The following is a 20,408-nucleotide window of genomic DNA, read 5'->3' as shown; positions in this document are numbered from 1 at the left end:
ACATGGCCCTGTGTGAAAAAGTAAATGCCCCCTTGTTCACAAATCACCTAACTGTGGTGTATCACACCTGAGTTCAATTTCCTGATTACTGCCACACCTGTTTCAATCAAGAAATCACTTCAATAGAAGCTGCCTGACACAGAGAAGTAGACCAAAAGCACCTCAAAAGCTAGACATCATGCCAAGATCCAAAGAAATTCAGGAACAAATGAGAACAGAAGTAATTGAGATCTATCAGTCTGGTAAAGGTTATAAAGCCATTTCTAAAGCTTTGGGACTCCAGCGAACCACAGTGAGAGCCATTATCCACAAATGGCAAAAACATGGAACAGTGGTGAACCTTCCAGGAGTGGCCGGCCGACCAAAATTACCCCAAGAGCGCAGAGACGACTCATCCGAGAGGTCACAAAAGACCCCAGGACAACGTCTAAAGAACTGCAGGCCTCACTTGCCTCAATTAAGGTCAGTGTTCACGACTCCACCATAAGAAAGAGACTGGGCAAAAACGGCCTGCATGGCAGATTTCCAAGACGCAAACCACTGTTAAGCAAAAAGAACATTAGGGCTCGTCTAAATTTTGCTAAGAAACATCTCAATGATTGCCAAGACTTTTGGGAAAATACCTTGTGGACTGATGAGACAAAAGTTGAACTTTTTGAAGGCAAATGTCCCGTTACATCTGGCGAAAAGGAACACAGCATTTCAGAAAAAGAACATCATACCAACAGTAAAATATGGTGGTGGTAGTGTGATGGTCTGGGGTTGTTTTGCTGCTTCAGGACCTGGAAGGCTTGCTGTGATAGATGGAACCATGAATTCTACTGTCTACCAAAAAATCCTGAAGGAGAATGTCCGGCCATCTGTTCGTCAACTCAAGCTGAAGCGATCTTGGGTGCTGCAACAGGACAATGACCCAAAACACACCAGCAAATCCACCTCTGAATGGCTGAAGAAAAACAAAATGAAGACTTTGGAGTGGCCTAGTCAAAGTCCTGACCTGAATCCAATTGAGATGCTATGGCATGACCTTAAAAAGGCAGTTCATGCTAGAAAACCCTCAAATAAAGCTGAATTACAACAATTCTGCAAAGATGAGTGGGCCAAAATTCCTCCAGAGCGCTGTAAAAGACTCATTGCAAGTTATCTCAAACGCTTGATTGCAGTTATTGCTGCTAAGGGTGGCCCAACCAGTTATTAGGTTCAGGGGGCAATTACTTTTTCACACAGGGCCATGTAGGTTTGGATTTTTTCTCTCTCTAAATAATAAAAACCATCATTTAAAAACTGCATTTTGTGTTTACTTGTGTTATATTTGACTAATGGTTAAATGTGTTTGATGATCGGAAACATTTTGTGTGACAAACATGCAAAAGAATAAGAAATCAGGAAGGGGACAAATAGTTTTTCACACCACTGTATTTGTAGGCGCCTTTCTAAACACTCAAGGACGCCGATGCTCCTGGCACACTAAGAAAAGTTCTCCACAGTCAGACTCTCACTGGACATCGTCCTTTGATTGGATAGATGATATTTCATTATTTGCATACATTAGCAAAGATGCTGTAAACGGGAATCAGAGGTAAAAGTTAATGCCAATGTTTATACTTTGAATTTTGTGGTAATATTAGGCTAGTCAGTTTAGTGCAGGGGTGTCCAACTTGTCCTGGTGGGCCGCAAGTGGCTGCAGGTTTTCATCCTGATCATCTTCTTAATTAGTGAGCCGTTCTTGCTGCTGATTAACTTGTTTTGCCATTATTTTAATGGATGTGACTCGGACCCCCTTAATTGTTTCATGAGCAGCCAAACGATAATGAGGCACAAAACAGGCCACCACATGACCTGCTAATGCTGCCTCCTTGTCATTATTAAAATGTGGGCTTGTCAGGTCAAGGCCAGTCCAGAGACCTGGTAGTATTACCGGGTGCAAGACAGGATCCAACCCTAAGGGGGCTGCTGTTGTCCGGATTGAGGTTTTTTGGGTCTGGAGGAGCCTATCCTGGCTACATCAGGGGTCAGCCATGGACAGTACACAAGCTTTTAGTTTAGGGAAGGGGTGTTGAACTCCGGTCCTGGAGGGCCACCAGTGGCTGCAGGTTTTCATTCTCACCATCTTCTTCATTGGTGACCAGTTTGTGCTTCTAATTAACTTCTTTTTCCTTAATTTTAATTAACTTGACTCAGGCCCCTTAGTTGTTTCTTTTTCCTTAATGAGCAACCAAACAATAATGAGACACAAAATGACCCGCTACACAACCAGTTAACCTAAATATAAAGAAAGGTGAAGGTCTCGGTCAGGTTGGTGACGGTGGTCTTTGAATAAAACAGAAAATCAACAGTCTGCTGTGGCAGGACGAGCGCAGCAACAAGTCCTGATATTCAATAACGGCTTTAATTAACAGCAAGAATTAAGAAACTGGTTGGAGTGAAATTGGCTGAGTCTGATGTTCCAGTTTAGCTGGTCATCTGTTGGCTCGTCTCACATCTCATTTCTGATTGGCTGTCATTTAATGAAGAAACAAATCAATTGAGAGGACTGAATCCTTAAAACAGGGCTATTAAAATGAAGGGTAAAGGAGTTAATTAGCAGCGAAAACTGATTAGGAAAAGGGTGAGAATGAAAACCTGCAGCCACAGCGGCCCACCAGGACCAGCGTTGGACACCCCTGGTTTATTTCAAGGGCTTAAATACACTCTATATGCTTATAGTTGAATAGTAAAAATTCTAATTGTGCCGTCACCATCACTGTAAGCTACCTGATAGCCTGGTGGATTACCAGCGAGTCTACATTAACTGCCACCCACAGAAAAGTACGTGGGGTCACCAAATGAGCTCTTGGAGGCCATCAAAAAAAAGCAAGGCTGCCTTTGAGAGTGGAAGGGATTTGAAAAGATCTCCAAACAATTGGAATTTATCCCACTGCCTGGGAGATGATCGTCTATAAAAGTGGAGAAGATTTTAAATAATAGAAAACTTCTCCAGACCAGGCCACCCCAGCAACTTCAGCCTGAGGACAAAATACAAGATTGTGGAAGGAGTTTCTAAGAAGGCCAGTGGCCCTCACCACTGCTAATGTCAATGAGAACCAGTCTGGTGTACCAGGAGGAAATCAGGAAGAACATTAGGACACGACTAAAGGAACACCAAGGGGAAGACCAGTTATTTGGCCACAATACCACAAGACGTGTTTGGAGAAACATTAGGTCAGAAGAGTCTAGTAGCAACTGTAAAGCATGGAGGTGGAAATGGCCCGGCTTGGGGGGCTGCCTTGTGGAATTCAGGGCCTGCACAACTCACCATCACAGAATCCACCAAGAATTTTTCATTGTCCCACAGGGTGCCCGAGGGTCTCGTGAGAAGCTGGACCTTGAAACGTGACAATGACCCTTAACATGCCAGCAAAGTCACCAAGGAAATGTTAAAAAAAAACAGATGGTTCTGGAACAGCCAAGCCAGAGACCAGACCTGAAATCCATCAAGTTGCTGTGGTGGGGTTTGAAATGGCCTGTACACCTTGAGAGACCCCCCTCATACGTTACATGGCAGAAGGAATTCCTCATGGAGGAGCAGGGAGAATCTTCTCCTAGTCGGTGACAGTGATACAGTAGGAAACGCTGACTTGAGGGGGCAGTACCAGCTTTTGGAGCCAAGGAGGGACTTACTTTGTCCACATATGGAAATGTCACACCGGTTTATTTTACTTTGACTAAACTATTGGAGGGTAACATTTTTATTTTTGAATGCATCACCTTTACCTGCATATAATGTGTGCGTGAAGATCAAATCTTGATTTGTCTGCATAGGTCAAAAAAAAAAAACACACATTTCATGGGGTGTACTTACTTTTTCCACACGACTGCACAAGAATTGCCAAGGTGGTCTTTCATGGCAGTTCTCATAAATTAGCTATATTTCATTCCTATGTGTGCCGTTGGTAGAATGAAATTTTGAGTATAATGTTGATAAATTAGCAAGTGCTGGCAAGGGGGCAGTGGTGGGTTTAGGTGTCTTGTTTAGGAAGCACAACTTGGTTTCCTCCCAAGAGCCTTTGGTTGCCTCCACAGGGCCCTGGGTGTAACATTCAGTGTGATATGCCTAAGATTGGAGGACATCTTTCTGTAACCCACTTGAACTTCCATCAAGTGTCTCATAGAAGACCCCACCAGGCCTGCTGCCTTCTCGCACCCACCTGACAGGAGTCCTTCATCCCTGCTGGATAGCCGGCGCATAACACATCTGATGGGAGGGTTCCATCTACCCCACCGGTCATGTACATACTACTGCAAGTGGTCCTGCTGATGATGGGCACCTCGACCTCCTGCAGTGTCCGGGAAATGGTACCTTGAGGGAAAGGAGATGGAAAGACAGGGAATGAAAGAAGGACGGAGCAGAACACTCCAGGAGTGACCCGGTCAGACAGTTCAGGGTGGGCTCTACCCACGGCTTCACAACATGAGCCTTTGTTGCAACGCCATTCTTTCTAAGTAATTTTTCTTTAACTTCTCACTGCTGAGATTCTTTGAGCGGGACCTTAAGCTGACGTGGCCCCCAATTCCGCCGGTCCTCCCATTCTACATCAACACTACCAAGAGGACATCCCTTATTCTTCAGTCTGATCCTTTGTTCCTGACCAGGGGCCTCATGCATAATGGCGTGCGTAGAATTCACACTATAACATGACTTAAGCACAAAAGCAGAAATGTGCTTACGTACAAAATAATCCAGATGCATAAATCTGTGCATTTGCCAACTTCCACGTTCTTCCGCTACATGAATCCCGGTCAGCGTGAAAAGTAACGCAAGTGCACGCGCCTGCTGTCCCGCCCATCTCCTCCCAGAATTACGCCTCTTTGAATATGCAAATCAATATAAAATAGCCTTTAAGTTCAGCAGCGTTTTGTGAAAAGACAATGCACGGGGGGTGGGGGGAAATAGAAGAATTTCAGCGAATACCAAGTGGAGGCAAAGAAAAACGTACTATTGTTGGTTTAAGCAGCAGGATAAACAACAAAAGGAAGTTGATCGAGTGACAAAGCGTGCCAGAGGGACTCGAAAGCTCCAGTTCACAAAGTCTCACAGTGCCCAAAATAAATAAGAAGTTGTCAGATATCAAAGTCGCCATGAAAAGGGGAGTCGTAGCCCACCGTCTGAGTGTCATATGAAAGCTTATTAGAGCACAGAGACAAAAAAGGCACACAGTAGGAAAGAAGCACGAAATGTCAAGTTCAATCTCGAAATTTCCACTTTAATCACGTAGTTCATTTTGTCATTAAAGTAGAACATCATAAACTTCAACTTAAAATCGTTTCATTTACTAGTTTCTCAAATCCCATCGTAACTAAAGTAGCACGTTAAATGCTTTGTTTTGTATTTGATCTTCTATGTGTGTGTGTGTGAATCACTACGTGCTTCTTAAATGGGCTTTCTCTTCCTCTGACAGGACACAGAATCCATCACATTCGTGATATTACAGATCTCTGAATAATTAAAATACTGAGAAGAATGTGTGATATCATTTTCATGATGATAGGAGTTATTAAACATGGGGACACGGTGGTGCAGAGATTGTTCCTGCCTCACGCAAGATGCTTGCTGCGCCGTGCCCAACCTTCGATGAAATACTTTATTGCAGCAATACTGTCTCTTTCAAACGTACTAACCTTCAATTCCTGTCCTTCCTTTTCTTTCTCCAAATACCAAATCGCCACACAATCAGCTCTGTAATAGACATTAAGCCATCCATAAGCTTAGAATGCCGATTCTTCAAAACTTTTAAGGATCATTGAAATATCTTCATAGTACGTGTTTAATTATTCTATCCATCTATCCTTCCAGTGTCGCGCCAGCACAAGCAAGAAAACAGCACGAGGCAGGAATAATCCATGAACGGAGAGCCATCACCGTGTAGTTAAAGTTAAAGTTGTATCTGTATAATACAATAAACATTTTGCTGCATTTCATCTTAAAAATGATATCATCATCATATGTAAATACGCGCTTTATAAAGTGGCTCAGGTTGTGCAATATTATAACTGTATCATAAGTACAATTAACTCACTGTAAACTTTCAAGTACTAACAGTTCTACAAGGAGCACTTGATGGACTGATTGAATGCGTTTAGAGTTCTTGGGATGAAACTGTTTGTGAACCACGAGGTCCACACAGGAAAGGCTCTGAAGTGTTTGCCGTATGAGGGCAGTTCAAATAGACTGTGCGCATGGCTGAGGCAGCGTGTGCTTGATGCTGTATCCTGATAATTCTTTTTCCGATCAGCTGCTGTAGAGCTGTGATTCACACTCAGATACAGTGATATAAATACTCCGAGTGGTGCAGTGAGAGTAATATGTAAAAAGATGATCTGCTGTGGCAACCCTTAAAGGGAGCAGCTGAAAGAATAAAAAGAAGAAGGTGCAGTGAGAGTAACAACGCAAAAGCAGTTATGGTATTTGGAATAGTTTGGCCATTCTGTGGACCATTATATTGTTACTGGTTAATTACAATCAGATGCTTTAAACTAATAAACAATATGCACTTTATTTCAGTGTATTTATAAAGCCGTGTCAGGGATGTGGATCTGAAAAAAAAAGATAAACCACACAGGAACCGTAGCACTGCTTTGACGCTGGATAATACACCAAACGTCAAGGGTAATATGTCAAACATCGTCCACAGAGTATTTTGCTTTACACATTCACTTCTATCTCTCACCAGACCTTGATGCCATTTTTGCCGTTATTTGCTACTCGCGCAAGGAATCTCAGTCAACCCCATGAAGCTAACTTTCCTTCTGGTGAAGAGAGTCCAACTAAAACATAAACGGTGGGTTTTGTCAATATTTACAGTGAATTACCAGCGTCAATCCCCTCCTTTTGACAAACGTCGACAACCTCCTTGAGAAAGTGAATATGTCACTGTGCTCTGTGCAAATCGATCTTATGAAAATCTGATTTTGTTACTCAGATGTGGTACCGCAGACGCACTGAGACAGACAGACAGACAGAATTTGGTAAAGTAGGCAGGACTAGAGAGATTGAGCACTGCCAGGCAAGCAATATACAAAAAAAGAGAGACGGGGACAAAGGGGCAGCGTGCCGTCAGACAGTGAGATGTTGTAACCGTTGTCTGTTAAGTCAGCATGAAATCGTATCCTTGTTTAAGCATCGCTGTCTTGTTTGGAATTGCGTGCTCATCTGAAGGGGGCCCTGCACGTGAAGAAAGAGTCTAAATCCTTGGAACGTTGCCCTGCACTCCTTTGAAGCCAACAAACGGTTGGAAGATGTCGCCACCTGATGACGCTAACAGACTCCACTCCTCGGGCCCCCAACTCCAGGACAGGGTCTTGTAGCTGGCTTCATGAGTCTTTGTACAGGGTGCGCACAAAGTCCATATACCCCTATCTTTAGGAGCATTTGCAGGAATGACTATGACAATTTGGTTCCTGTGGACATCAGCCCAAGTCTTCCCGGTATTTCGAGGTGTGTTTCCAACATCCTGTCTGGTGCTGCCACCTGCTGGTGCTCAAGAAAGCGCAATAACGTGGCTGTCTTCCAAGACAAAGCGATGGGTGACAATTGTTTTCACGATCGAGGAGTGTTTGGTGGCCACTGTGTGGGTTCATGAGCGGCCTGTTACTGGGAAATCGATCAAAAAATGTCACGGATGACTTTGTTGTGCGTTTTGGGAAGGCATCGCCGACAAAGAGGATGTTGTTGCAGTGGGAGAAGAAGGCTTTTGCAACGGGCAGCGTCCGAGATGTGCCACGGAGTGGAAGACCATCCACAAAGCACGAAACGTGTGCAGATGTGGCAGAGTCTGTCCAACGATCCCCAATGAAATCCACCCGTAAATGTGCTGCTGAGTTGGGAATAGCGGAATTGACAATGCGAAAACACATCACGCAGGACTTGCAAATGAAATGTTGGCATCCATTGCACGTTAACGAGTTATCAGATGCCGACTTGGACAGACGTCAGGAAGCTTGTGATCTGATGCTGCACCAATTTCCAACAAATGCTATGCTATGGTTATGTTCTCGGACGAGTGTGCGATTTATCGCAGCTCCCGCAATCGAAACGTGTTCTCAAAATCCTCCAAAAGACAGGGGTATACGGACTTTGTGCGCACCCTGTACTCTCTGCAGTGTAAACCGACATTAAACAAAGTTATTTCTCCTACATGATTTCTTACCCCCATATCACTAGGGAGGGCTATCGTCTTTTATGTTATATCGCTATACGTAACAGGCCACAATCACAAAAGAACTCATTCCCAGGGAGCGAGCGCCACCTGCTGGACACACAGGACGGCAGCCTGTGATTGACGTGACATGTGAAGCGGCGGGCATGTTGTCGTGAAGAAGCAGCACACCAGCTGTGAGTTTTGCTCGTCTTTTCTACCTGATTGACTCCCACAAAGCGATCATTGTGTTGGTGTAACTCTCCATAACCGGTTATGATCGTCTTGTGCGGCATGAACTTCAGGAGCAAACATCCTTCAATATCCCAGAAGACAGTTTACCTGCAGATTTTTATGTCTTGAACTTTTTCAGGGTGGGGGATGACTTTTGCTTCTTCTGCATGGACTCCATTTTGGACTCGGGGTGTGGGAGGTCTCTGTGAAAGGCCCAAGTCTCATCTCCAGTCACCAAACAAGAAAAAAGTGTATTTGGTCTTCACAGAGTTCTCCTGACAGCACTGGAGCCTCATGGCCTTCTGACATGGCGTCGGCATTCTTGGAGGCCATTTTGCACTGACCTTTGACCTGCCCAAGTTTTCATTAAGTGTTTTTCCATACTGTACCTGCCCAGATGCCCATCTCTTCAGCTATTCAGGAAACCTGAATTTGTCCGTCTGACATAATGAAATCCTCGACTTTCTTGCACATTTCTGTGGCTTCCACAGGCCGTCCAGTGTGAGGGTCACCTTCAATGGACTTTCCACCCCAGTTAAACTGCTTGTACCAAAGGATGATGGGGCAGACTCACCATGAACCGCAGTTAACTAACTAACCCTAACCTTAAAGGAAGGGAAGAAGCCAAAGGGTTATGAGGAATTTATTTACTGAACGTCGCTCCAAATCAAGCAATTTCTTACTTGATTCCCAACGAGGACTCTCCTGATCTCCTGTCTCTCAGAATATTACACTCACAATGAGCCACAACTGTGCAGGAGTAACCCTGAGACCTGTCACAACGTCCCCAGACTTGTTTCAATTTGCTTTCATACTCCGGTTGATAAATTATTGAACACCTCTCACAAATTCAATATTTAACAATGTAACAAATGTTGTTATCTACTGCATTTCTTGTCTGAAGTTTCCAGACATCTACAGAGGTTACATTGAGAGACCGTTTCAGGGAACGCATCTGAGCCGTTAAAACCAAAGACGTTAATAAAACCTACTGTGCAATGCCTCACGTCCCTTGAGCTCTCACTGTCTGTGTTCTTTCGCAGGGATTCAAAGACACTTTCCAAAAACGAATCAGAAGAAGTCTGGCATCCCATGTTTCTCCAGGTCCTAATGACCTGCTGATTTTCCTCAGCTGCTCTCCCTATATCTCCATTCATCTAACCAAGCTTCATTTCCACTTTCCCCTCCTCTACACGTCACCTATCTTTTTTTTTTCTTTTCAGTTTACATGTTAAACGTTGCGTCTTTAACCTTCTTCCCTTTCCAGCATGAAAATAACTGGTAACCGTAGCTGAATTTGTGGATGCACCCCAATTCCTTCAGAAGCTCCCCGTCATACAGTTGACTTGTAAAGATCACAATTAAAGAAGTTAAATGAAGGCAATGGGTGCCTGATCTAAACCTCATGCATTCTGTAAGCCACACTTCATTATTTGACTCTCACCATTTTCTGTGGTCGTTCCCCAGCCAGTCACCCAACACATCAGACCTTCCGAGAAAGAGACGCTGGGGGAAGGCAGGCAGATGGGCAGGACGTAATCCGTGAAGGTGACAGGTGAGCTCAGCTGGACCAGTGTCACGTCCTTGCCCTGATCGGCAGACTGGTAACCCGGATACACAAAGAACTTCCTGACAGAGCGGATCTGCTCAAATTCGCTGGGCTGGGAAAGATAGAATCTGCCCATGTAGAGGGTGTAACCAGAAGCGACGTGATTTCTGCAATGGAAAAAGAAATCCAAGGTCAGATATGAGGACACCTTTTAAGTACGGGACCATCAACCACAGGAGTAAAAAAAATGCAGTCCAACAAGAAACAAGCCTTTTGTTATGGTAGGTGGGCAAAAGTTAAGTGGCTAATGGAAAGAGAAAGAGGAAAATTACCAGGAGATGTACAAAAGAATTTGAAGCAGTACAAAATCAGAAGACCAGGAGATACCTCAGTGGATAGACACAGGTTCAACTACCAGGAAGTGAAGCAAAAGTGGAAGCAGGGGTTTGTTATCTCTGTGCCCCTTTTGTTTGTCTCCTTCATCATTGCAAAACTGCAAATAAAAACGGGGCCTTCAATGCCTGTAAGAGGCATGGAGGGAGGAAGGACAGGCAGAAATCCTCCTCCATCCGGCCAGGAGACCATAAGTGAAGGACAGAAGATGTAACCCAGCTCGGATGCCATAAAATTATCAGCCCATCTGCAAAAGAAGGACGGTGGATGCCAGGAGCAGTTCATTGCACCCACACAGCAGGTGGCAGTGGTCCCCTGGGCTGAACCCTTCTAAGACTACCTGCAAGGTGGCATGGGAATTGGGGTCCAGACCCTGTCAGGGTAACCTTGGTGCCACCAGAGGGCACTGCTAGGGGGAGGACTGCCCAGGTTTCTACACAACCCTGAAGTGCTTTGGACAACCTATGCCATGACACCAGAAGTAGTCCTGGGTCCAATTTAAAAGAAGCCCACAGTCTCGCCTCAGAGACTAAGAGTGAGGGGGCAGCAGGTGGCACTCACTTGGAGGAAGGAATGGGAGAAGAAAGCGATCCAATGAGAAATTCTTGTGTTAATTTTGGTTGGTACTTGATTGGAAATGTGTCGGTAATAAATTAAAAGCCTTCATTTGAACCCGCAGTAGTGTCGGGTGACATTGTGTCTGTGGTTTGGGGGTCAGTGGCTCCATGAAAAGCACAACTCAGGATGGAGACGACAAAATATTCAAGTCACTGAAAATCCAGTTAAATCAGTCAGGAAGAATTTAAAAGAATCTGCAAATCTGATAAAGCAGGCCATCGGCAAAAAGTGAAGATGACAAGTGAGGGGGACCACCAAGAGAATCCTCGAACGGAGTACACCAAGACAGACAGACTGTATTTGGTATAGTAGGCGGGATTAGATGGACAGACAGTACTTGGTATAGTAGGCAGGATTAGACAAACAGACAGTACTTGGTATAGTAGGCAGGATTAGACAGACAGACAGTACTTGGTATAGTAGGCAGGATTAGACAAACAGACAGTACTTGGTATAGTAGGCAGGATTTCATAGCTGGATAGATTGATCTTTATTTGTCCCCAGGGAGACTGGACAGACTGTGCAAACAACTGTTGCCCAGGTGCTTCGCCAGTCACAGATATATAGGAAAGTGGAAAAGAGAAAAAACACACACGGCACACGGGGGACTTTGATGGCAGCTGGAAGAAGATGAGACTAAAATGAAACTTTTCACCCATCAGACTAAACACCATGTTTGAACATTGCACATTATCAAAAGTGCACCATCCCCACTCTGGAACATGGTGGTGGCAGCATCAGGCCTTGGGGCTTGTATGCAGAAGGCCATGCAAAGCTTGTGGGGGTAAAATGAACGCAGCAAAGTACAGAGAAATCCTGGAGCAAAACCTGATGGACTTTGCAAGAGAACCTGTGCCTTGAGGTGAGACTACTGAGACAACAAGACCAAGCATCAAGCCAAAGTGACCCAATGTGAATATCCCAAAGTGACTGAGTCAGAACCCAGATCTCAATCTAGTGGAGAATTTGTGACAGAACTGGACAAAGGCTGCCGATTCACGATCACCATGACCCCCGAGAGAGCTGGAGCAGAATGGGGTTAAAAATGGTGGAGCTCATTGAGAGAGAGAGACACACACACACACACAAACACTCTTCAATGTCTCCATTTATCTATAGATAGTTAGTGTCCACCGAGATTCAATATTGTAGAACAATAAAATATTCAAACTTCCAAAGAGGTGAATACTTTTTATACTGAGCATATTATACATGTCATATAGAGGTCCATTAAAACATCAACGTTAAGGACGAGTCGGTAGCCGGGTGTCATACTCACGAAGGAAAGCAGTGGCCAGCCGAGAGGACCCAGCTGTCTGCAATCAGCGAGCCTCCACAGAGATACACAAAGCCTCCAGTGATGTACTGAACGAGGACCTGCCAGGGCCACTGCCCCTCGGACGCTGGGGTTCCCCCCACAATCCGGTTTTGTATAATTGGCTGGCCGCACACTGGAAGAGACACAAAGAGAATTAGGACAAGTGGGGCAACATGACACCAAACACTCACGTCAGAATGAAAGGACGCACCTGTCTGACTCTGGGTGGTCTGAAGTTTAGCCAGGAAGTCAGCCAAAGAAGAATCAGGAGTTGGTGTCGGCGTCCCACCTCCGCTGCTTTGCAGGCTTTCATTCTGTTCTGCAGTAGAAGCTGAAAAGGGCAGAAAGAATGCGGAGTGTCGTGAATCTGACCTGCAGTTTCAGGGTCTCCTGTCTGTTCCCTGGTTTCATGATCTTCAGTTTGTGGGCTCTTGGTGATTCAGCAGAACCAGCACAACGAAATGCCACTTTAGTAAAATGGGCACAATGCTTTAGTCTGTCTGTCCTGATCACGTTGTGCATTTAGGACCCTCTGCTCTCAAGACGTGCCTTACATCCCTCTTTCTTTGTGTGTCACGTTGCCATGCTTCACTGGAATCTTGTGGACAACGTTTTACATTGTGTCCGGACACAGGAAGTCACCGGACATTTTGTCATTTCATACTAGCAGTCCCCCACAGCTCCGCCCACGTAGCAGTGAAAAAATACAAACTTTAAAAATCAATTTTAAAAAAATGAAAATTGAGAAGAATTTATATTGATAGCTTTCGTATCCAATGGCCTCTTGATATAAAATATTTTTGATTTTGCTATCAGGGATGAGGACATATGGGTTTCTTGGGGAACTAACCCGAGACAAAGCGATATATACTGACCATGCCAGGAGCCTCGTGAGCGAAGATCAACCGCTGTCAATTTTGAGGGTCCGTCTCTGGGCCTTTAAATGGCATTGGAAAACAAAGCTTCACCGGGAACTGGAATCTCTTGAATTGAAAGGGCACGTCCGTCGCGATTAGAGGAATTCGAGGGATTAAAACCCTCATGGCCAACGCCACGTCAGGTCGACTCGAATGGAGGCTGGTGGGTGAGTGGGTGAGTGGGTGAGTGGGTGAGTGAGGAGGGCCCCGCCCACTTCCCCCTCCCATCGGCCAGGTACCGCGATACTTAGCGCGATGAGAGAAGTCGCAAAGTCAGCCGGAATGGTCAAGCAAATTATAGACGAAAACCTGATCTAATGATAATAATAATACTACATTTTATTTATTCCTAGGCGCCTTTCTAAACACTCAAGGACACCGAACAATAGATAAAACACACATTATAAACAAAACTAAAACTACAAAATTTTAAACCAGATAAAGCAATTGTAGTCAAAGAGAAAAAGCAGTCTTAAACAAATGAGTTGTACGTTCAGATTTGAAAAGTGAGAATGAATCAATGTTTCTAAGCTCAGATGGTATCGAGTTCCAGGGCTGGGGAGCAGACTCAGCAACTGAATGGAGAACAGAGCCAGGTACGTATCTAGGCTGAAAATAGTCCATACTCAACCAAATCATCTGTCGATCTACTGTAGAAATCAAACAGCTTGAAATGACAGAAAAATAATACTCAACGAATGAAGACAGTTGCTTAGTCCATTAGATTGTAAGTTAATCGTTAAAAAGTTACCGGCGTGCAGCGGCGACCAGTCCCGCCAGCGTTCGCTCAACAGGAAACAGAAAAGGCTTTTCTGAATCTCAATCCGTGAAGTAGTTCTCTCGTGAAAAGCAGACAGACAGGCAGACGTTTAATTATCTATATTATCATCTCTATTATCTATTGTATACTATCTCTATTATATTATCTTTATATATAATATGCTACCGTGGCTCTTCGTTTGTCTGTCCGGGATTTTAAATCACTATTGACCTGAAATTCGGTACACATATACTACGTGACATCTACTGTCCGCTTTCGGGGTGATGATTTTTATTCCTCTATTTATTTTTATTTGACCGTACAATGAACTCTCAGCAGCATTATATTCAATATAAATATTGTATTTTAAAATATTTTATTATATTTAATATATTTTAAATATATTTTTTAATTTTATAAAATAAAAGATACCACACCACTAAACTCAACTTTCCATACGCAATGCCACAGACGAGCAAAGTGATTGGAGAAAGAAGCGCATTACGCCGGCCCACGGGGGCCTGTCTGTCTGTCTGAAGTGGCGCCCCCTGCTCAACGCTAAAAAATCAGCTCGATAAAGTGGCTCACCAGAGCGATGCCACGTGAAGGTTCCAGAAAGTACCGACTTATTATTTTTGTCCCAATCCATAACAGGTTCCATAAATAACCACGAAGAGATCCTAACAAACTGCGGTGGGCTGGCGTCCTGCCCGGGGTTTGTTTCCTGCCTTGCGCCCTGTGTTGGCTGGGATTGGCTCCAGCAGACCCCGTTACCCTGTAGTTAGGATATAGCGGGATGGATGAGATCCTAACAGATTTGGGGTCCCTACAGTCACGCAGACGCACGTCAGGTTTTCTTATAGGCTGCGAGTATCCTGCCTGCCAAACATGAAAGATTTCCGTGCCGTCCGCATATTCAGAACTTTTCCCAAACCCAAAGAGCCCAACTTCATATGCAAAGCACCAGTCCGTCCCAGAATGAAACGGCGCTTTGGCAAATAAAGTTTTCTTTCAAGAAGCCCAGACGCCAATAAAGCGCGTGCGTCCACAATTTGATTGTCTGCTTGAATCCGGCGGCGGTTCTTCGAGGACTCCCTGCTACGCTACTGAGGTCGATGTGCAGAAAAGGTCATCCCGGTTTTGGACTACTTGCCTATTTTATTTGATTGTATTTTTCAATAACACCACTCCACCATCTTCCTCTTTTTAAATAACTCAAACTTTATTAAAACTCCCTGACCTAAACTACTGCTGCTTAAATCAGGCAGCTGGCTGAGTGAAAATGGAAATTTATTTGTGAAGCCATGAAGCGGCTTTGGACCCTCTTGGAGTTTGGTGAGCGATATTAGACGGTTGAGTCCAACAGTTTAGTGATCATCAGCCTTCGACTTTTGTGCGCTTTAATAGAATTGACCAAGCTGTTAAAAATGCGACATTTTGTTAAAATCCACTTAAACGGGGCCCAATGAAAATGCAGTCAGTTATTTTCTAAGCCATTTTGTCTGAACATGGGCGTGCGGGTCTGCTGGAGCCTAACCCAGCTAGCGTGGCACTCAAGGCAGGAAACAAACCCTGGATAGGGCGCCAGTCCATCATATGGTGAACACACACACACACGCACGCGCGCGCGCGCACACGGGCCAATTTAGGGTCGTCAGTTCACAGAACCTGCGTGACTTTGGACTGTGCGAGGAAACCCACGCAAACTCCACACCGGGAGGTGCAAATCAGACAGGGAACTGCCGGCTCCTTTGTCATTTGCATCTTATTGTTAATAAGGAGCCACTTAAACAGGTAATGCAGCTGTTTAAGACTTAAATAAGTAATTGGGGTGATACTTTAACAAGCGAGACCACTAACATGATGCATCAAACTGTCACTCGTCCAACAAGTGCTTCATCAGCAGTAATTGACTTCTTATTAAGACACCCATGGATTGGAACAACAAACCTCCAAGACCGAACGCTGCCCACCTCCGACTGGCTTGCTAAACACTTCACTGCGACCGGACTGAAAGTGTTAATGAATTAACATCAAACATGTCAACGAATCCAACCGTTTTTAGATTAAAAAAAAAAATAAAGCTAATATAACGAAATGTAAAATTGTCAAAGCCTTATCGCAATTCATGGATGGCGCAGCTTATTCCGTTAGCCGAGGACGCGTGGCAGTTAAACAGCCATGGACGGGGCGCCAGTCCATTAATAATAATAATAATAATAATAATAATACATCTGTATTTAATAGGTGCCTTTCTTAACACTCAAGGTTAACTTACAATAAAATTTAACAACATTAATAAAATAAAAACAAAGAGAACGATACCATCAAATATTAATAAGATACAGAGGTATAGTATCAAAGATACAACTTAACCTAAACTGCAGGTTTTTGCCAATGAGAGGAGAAACCTAGCTGAATGGGGGTGCAGGGGGCTCACTCCATCTCTAAACGGACCAGAAACGGCCGGGGGTGGATCGACCATCAGAACGCTTGGCTGGCCTTTTTAAAACCGCAGAATTAAGTCGCAACAGCGTCTATTCACCAAGGGGTATCTCCCCTAAAATTCATCAAACCACTCGATGAAACGATCGGATGCCCGCGTACCGAAATAAACGCACGACGAAACGAGCGGATGACGGCGCGGTGAGACGAATTGCTATAAATTAGAGCTCATATGTCAGTTTAGTGGGATTCAATAAGTCACCCTGCGTAGGGCCGCTGGACTTGGTGAATTGGCATAGAATTTGAGCACCGCGCTACCCACTGCGCCACCACCTCAATATTCTCCCCAACCAAGCATACCGAGCAGGAACACACCGAAAACAAAGAACCGAAGCGGGTAAAATACTAAAATACCAAGTACATCGGTATAAAGCATACGCAAAGCTTTTAAAAGGAGAAACGACCAATAAAATCAATCAATAAATAAATAAACAAATTTACCCCAAAAGAGTCTCCAGAGGAGAGCTGCTAACGCTAAATGCTTCATCTTTGTGATTCGGACGATCAAATGGCCCAGCCTGCCCGATGAAGAGGAAGGCACAGCTGCCCTGCCACACCCCGTCCCGCCTCACATTCCCACATGCAGTTATCTTCTGACCCGCTGCACGCGCACATTGTAATTTAATTAAATGTAATGTAAAAACGTACAAGCGTCTAATGGCGAACGTGTCTTCTCACCTTGATTAGACATCTTAGCATTCGCACTTCCGTGGCGTGACTTTCAATGAAGCTGCCTGGCACCCTCCATAGAATTTGCGAAAATGAGGGGCAGCATGAGAAATATGGGGTTGGGTGAAGCTAAAATGAAAGAGTTAAGCAGAGGCGTGTCGGGAGTGGGGGGCTCTGTCTGGGGTCTCTGTCTGTCTGGGGAAGAGCAGCGAAATGAGATGTACGCTCTTGTAGCACTTTGAAGAATAATTTAAAGAAACGTTTGGTGGGGCGTCACCACCGTCGTCGCCAAAGCTGCGGGGACAGAATGGGAGTGCGGATTCTGTGGAAAAGGGCAACTCCAGGGGACCCGTTTGTACGTCTGCTGGCATCACTTTGTCATTTTGCGTGCTTAGTTGTTTCTGCAGTTGATCAAGGAGGAGGTGAAAAAAAAAATCTTCATAAGTTACAGGCAAACCGTAAACGTTTCATACGGCGTAGAGCTGACATTACAATGAGTTGTGTGGATATCGCTCACTTACTTCAGCGGATGACTCTTCAATTCCACCCGGGGGGAGTAAATGCTAACATTAATTTTATTTTTATTTTTTTCATTTTTTCATTTTTATTACTATTTAATTTAATATTGTTTCTTTGTATCAGTATACTGCTGCTGGATTATGTGAATTTCCCCTTGGGATTAATAAAGTATCTATCTATCTACCTATCTATCTATCTATCAAACTTTTTGACGATTGCAGCTGTTGATATTTGTCGCTGGTTAACAAAGCTGAAAATCTCCGGCTTTGTCAAATTACGTGAATGTGTGGCGACTTCCTAGTACAGTTTTACATTTCATAAGTATGTCTCATGCTCACTGGTGTTTCTGACAGTCAAGAAAAAAGGTGCTGCTTGCATGGAGCTGATGCTGCGTGAGAAGGTCTACAGACACCACACGTCTGGCCACCATCACGACTCTCTTTTCAGTTTCTTATATAAGGTAAGAGAGAGAGGAATGATGGGAGCGCACACTGATAACGTATTGCCACACCCACCACACGATAAGCCACCTGGATTGGGACCCTAGTGCAGCTGGTGACACCTAAGGACCACACCGGAACGCTGTGCCAACCCTGCCACCAACCTCAAGTCTTCCCTGTAGCTGAATATTAGCGCCAACTACAATAGCCAGGTGGTCTGCCTGTCTGTCTGTCTGTCTGTCTGTCTGTCTTCTATCGGTGTGTGCTTGAAACAATTCAGCTCTCTTTAATTCAAGGAAATCAGCTGAGACAGTTCAACTCAAACAGATCTCACCATACAGAGATCTGAAACTTCAAAATCTCCCATTGAAAACCTTTGGCAAATCTGCAAACTTCGTATGTTTGTTTAGCGGGTTGTTGTGTGTTTTATTATTTTAAAGATTATGTATATATTTCCTGCGGTGGGTTGGCACCCTGCCCAGGATTAGTTCCTGCCTTGTGCCCTGTGTTGGCTGGGATTGGCTCCGGCAGACCCCCGTGACCCTGTATTCGGATTCAGTGGGTTAGAAAATGGTTGGATGGATGGATGTATATATTTCTCTCTAGAGCTTCTGTAAAATTCTAATTTCCTCTTGGGGACAAATAATATCTATCTATCTCTTATATAGCGCCTTTCACATCTATCTATCTATCTATCTATCTATCTATCTATTTATCTATCTATCTATCTATCCTGCTTACTATACCAAATTCTTTCTATCTATCTATCTATCTATCTATCTATCTATCTATCTATCTATCCTGCTTACTATACCAAATTCTTTCTATCTATCTATCTATCTATCTATCCTGCTTACTATACCAAATTCTTTCTATCTATCTATCTATCTATCTATCTATCCTGCTTACTATACCAAATTCTTTCTATCTATCTATCTATCTATCTTATGTACAGGTGGGTTTAGTGTTTCAATTTTACCTCCACAACAGCTTTGTCGTCTTGTGTTTTGTACATTTGTGTCTTTAACTCGTCCACTCAGAGACCACTCAGATTCCCAATACAATGCCAGGTAAAGGGCCTGTGGGCACCAGCAGCCCATATAGCCGGACCCTTGTCCTGCTATTTTTGGTAAGGGCACCATAAATGTACCGAAAACAAAGGTCTCTGGAAATGAATGGAAGAGGAGAGCCAGTCCGTAAGCAGCCATTCTCATGTGACAGGCCCACTCATTTGTTTCCGCCGTACGCCGTTAAATATTTGGGTTTGAGATCAAGAGTTCCATAGGAGGTGAGAGTTCGGAATTTCAGCTTTCATTCCCTGGTGTTGACGTGTAGATGCATTAAACAATAGAGCAGTCATCACTTTTTATAGCAGACAATGTGATTTTTCATTTCCTGAACACCTGACTGACAGGTGTTTCTTGTCCCCAGGCATGTTTTAGTGACACATGTGTCCCTGTCAGATGGATTGTTTGACTAATCCGCAGCTCTGAGTGTGATCTCTTGGTTTAAGCCTCGGGTTTCTCTGGTGCAGACCACCTTGGCTCTGTAGGCCTTTTTCTTTTTTTCTGGTCCCGAGTTTAGACAGAAGTTAAGTTTCAGGTCACCCATCTTCACCCCAGCCTCACATCCCCATAACTGTCATGAATTTGGGGTACCACAGCATAGCAAGTCCTGGTACATGGTGGTTTGTAAAAGTGGCCATGTCCGTGTACAGTGGTGCTAAGACCACCATCCTTATGGTGTATGGAGACCACAGGAGTTGGGGCACATGAATGTTCAGTCCTAACTGTTCGCCATAGTAAGGGAAGCCGTCACTGCAGAAATGAGACAAGGACCACCAACGGAAGTCCTGTATGTAGATGGTATGTTATTAATTACTAATAGTGAGGAAGAATTACAGTAGGAGAGAAATCTCTAGAATGGAACGGCAGATTGGGATTAAAACTGAACCAGGATAAGACAACAAAGGTAAGGATGGCAGGCGCCAAACAGCAAACTGTACAGGAATCTGGAAGGTGGCCATGGATGTCAATGTGGTTTGTGGCAGAAACAAAGCTTCAAAGCCCATCAGGTGCGCAGAATGCAAGAAATGGGTTCATGGAAAGTGACAACGGTCAGGAGATGTGAAGGAGATGGAAACCCAAGGACAGTCAGCCACCCAGCAGACTTGGTGATCGTGGCAGGGGTACCGGGAAGTACTGGTGGGGCAGGCTGTGCCAAGGCTGCCAGACTGAAGTGCGGTTAGCAAAACTTTGGAGAAGTTACTACCATTGTGGAAAATCCGAGGCGACTTCATGAAAAAGGAAAGG

The 20,408-nt window shown here is 44.4% G+C and overlaps 1 protein-coding gene across 1 annotated transcript in view; it reads right to left on the bottom strand.

Annotated features, from left to right (window-relative positions):
- The window catches only part of LOC120536352 (CUB and peptidase domain-containing protein 2-like), a 45,300-nt gene that overhangs the window by 1,113 nt on the left and 23,779 nt on the right, over positions 1-20,408 (bottom strand). Inside the window, exons 8-12 of the mRNA XM_039764679.1 lie at positions 16,910-17,016; positions 12,498-12,617; positions 12,248-12,419; positions 9,853-10,124; positions 4,188-4,339 (exon numbers count right to left, since the gene is read on the bottom strand). Coding sequence (XP_039620613.1) covers positions 4,188-4,339; positions 9,853-10,124; positions 12,248-12,419; positions 12,498-12,617; positions 16,910-17,016 — 823 coding nt within the window. The remainder of the gene's footprint in view (positions 1-4,187; positions 4,340-9,852; positions 10,125-12,247; positions 12,420-12,497; positions 12,618-16,909; positions 17,017-20,408) is intronic.

This window comes from Polypterus senegalus, chromosome 10, assembly GCF_016835505.1.
Source record: "Polypterus senegalus isolate Bchr_013 chromosome 10, ASM1683550v1, whole genome shotgun sequence".
Lineage (NCBI taxonomy): Eukaryota > Metazoa > Chordata > Cladistia > Polypteriformes > Polypteridae > Polypterus > Polypterus senegalus.
Note: the sequence above shows the minus strand (reverse complement) of the source record. Positions and strands in the feature narration are given on the sequence as shown.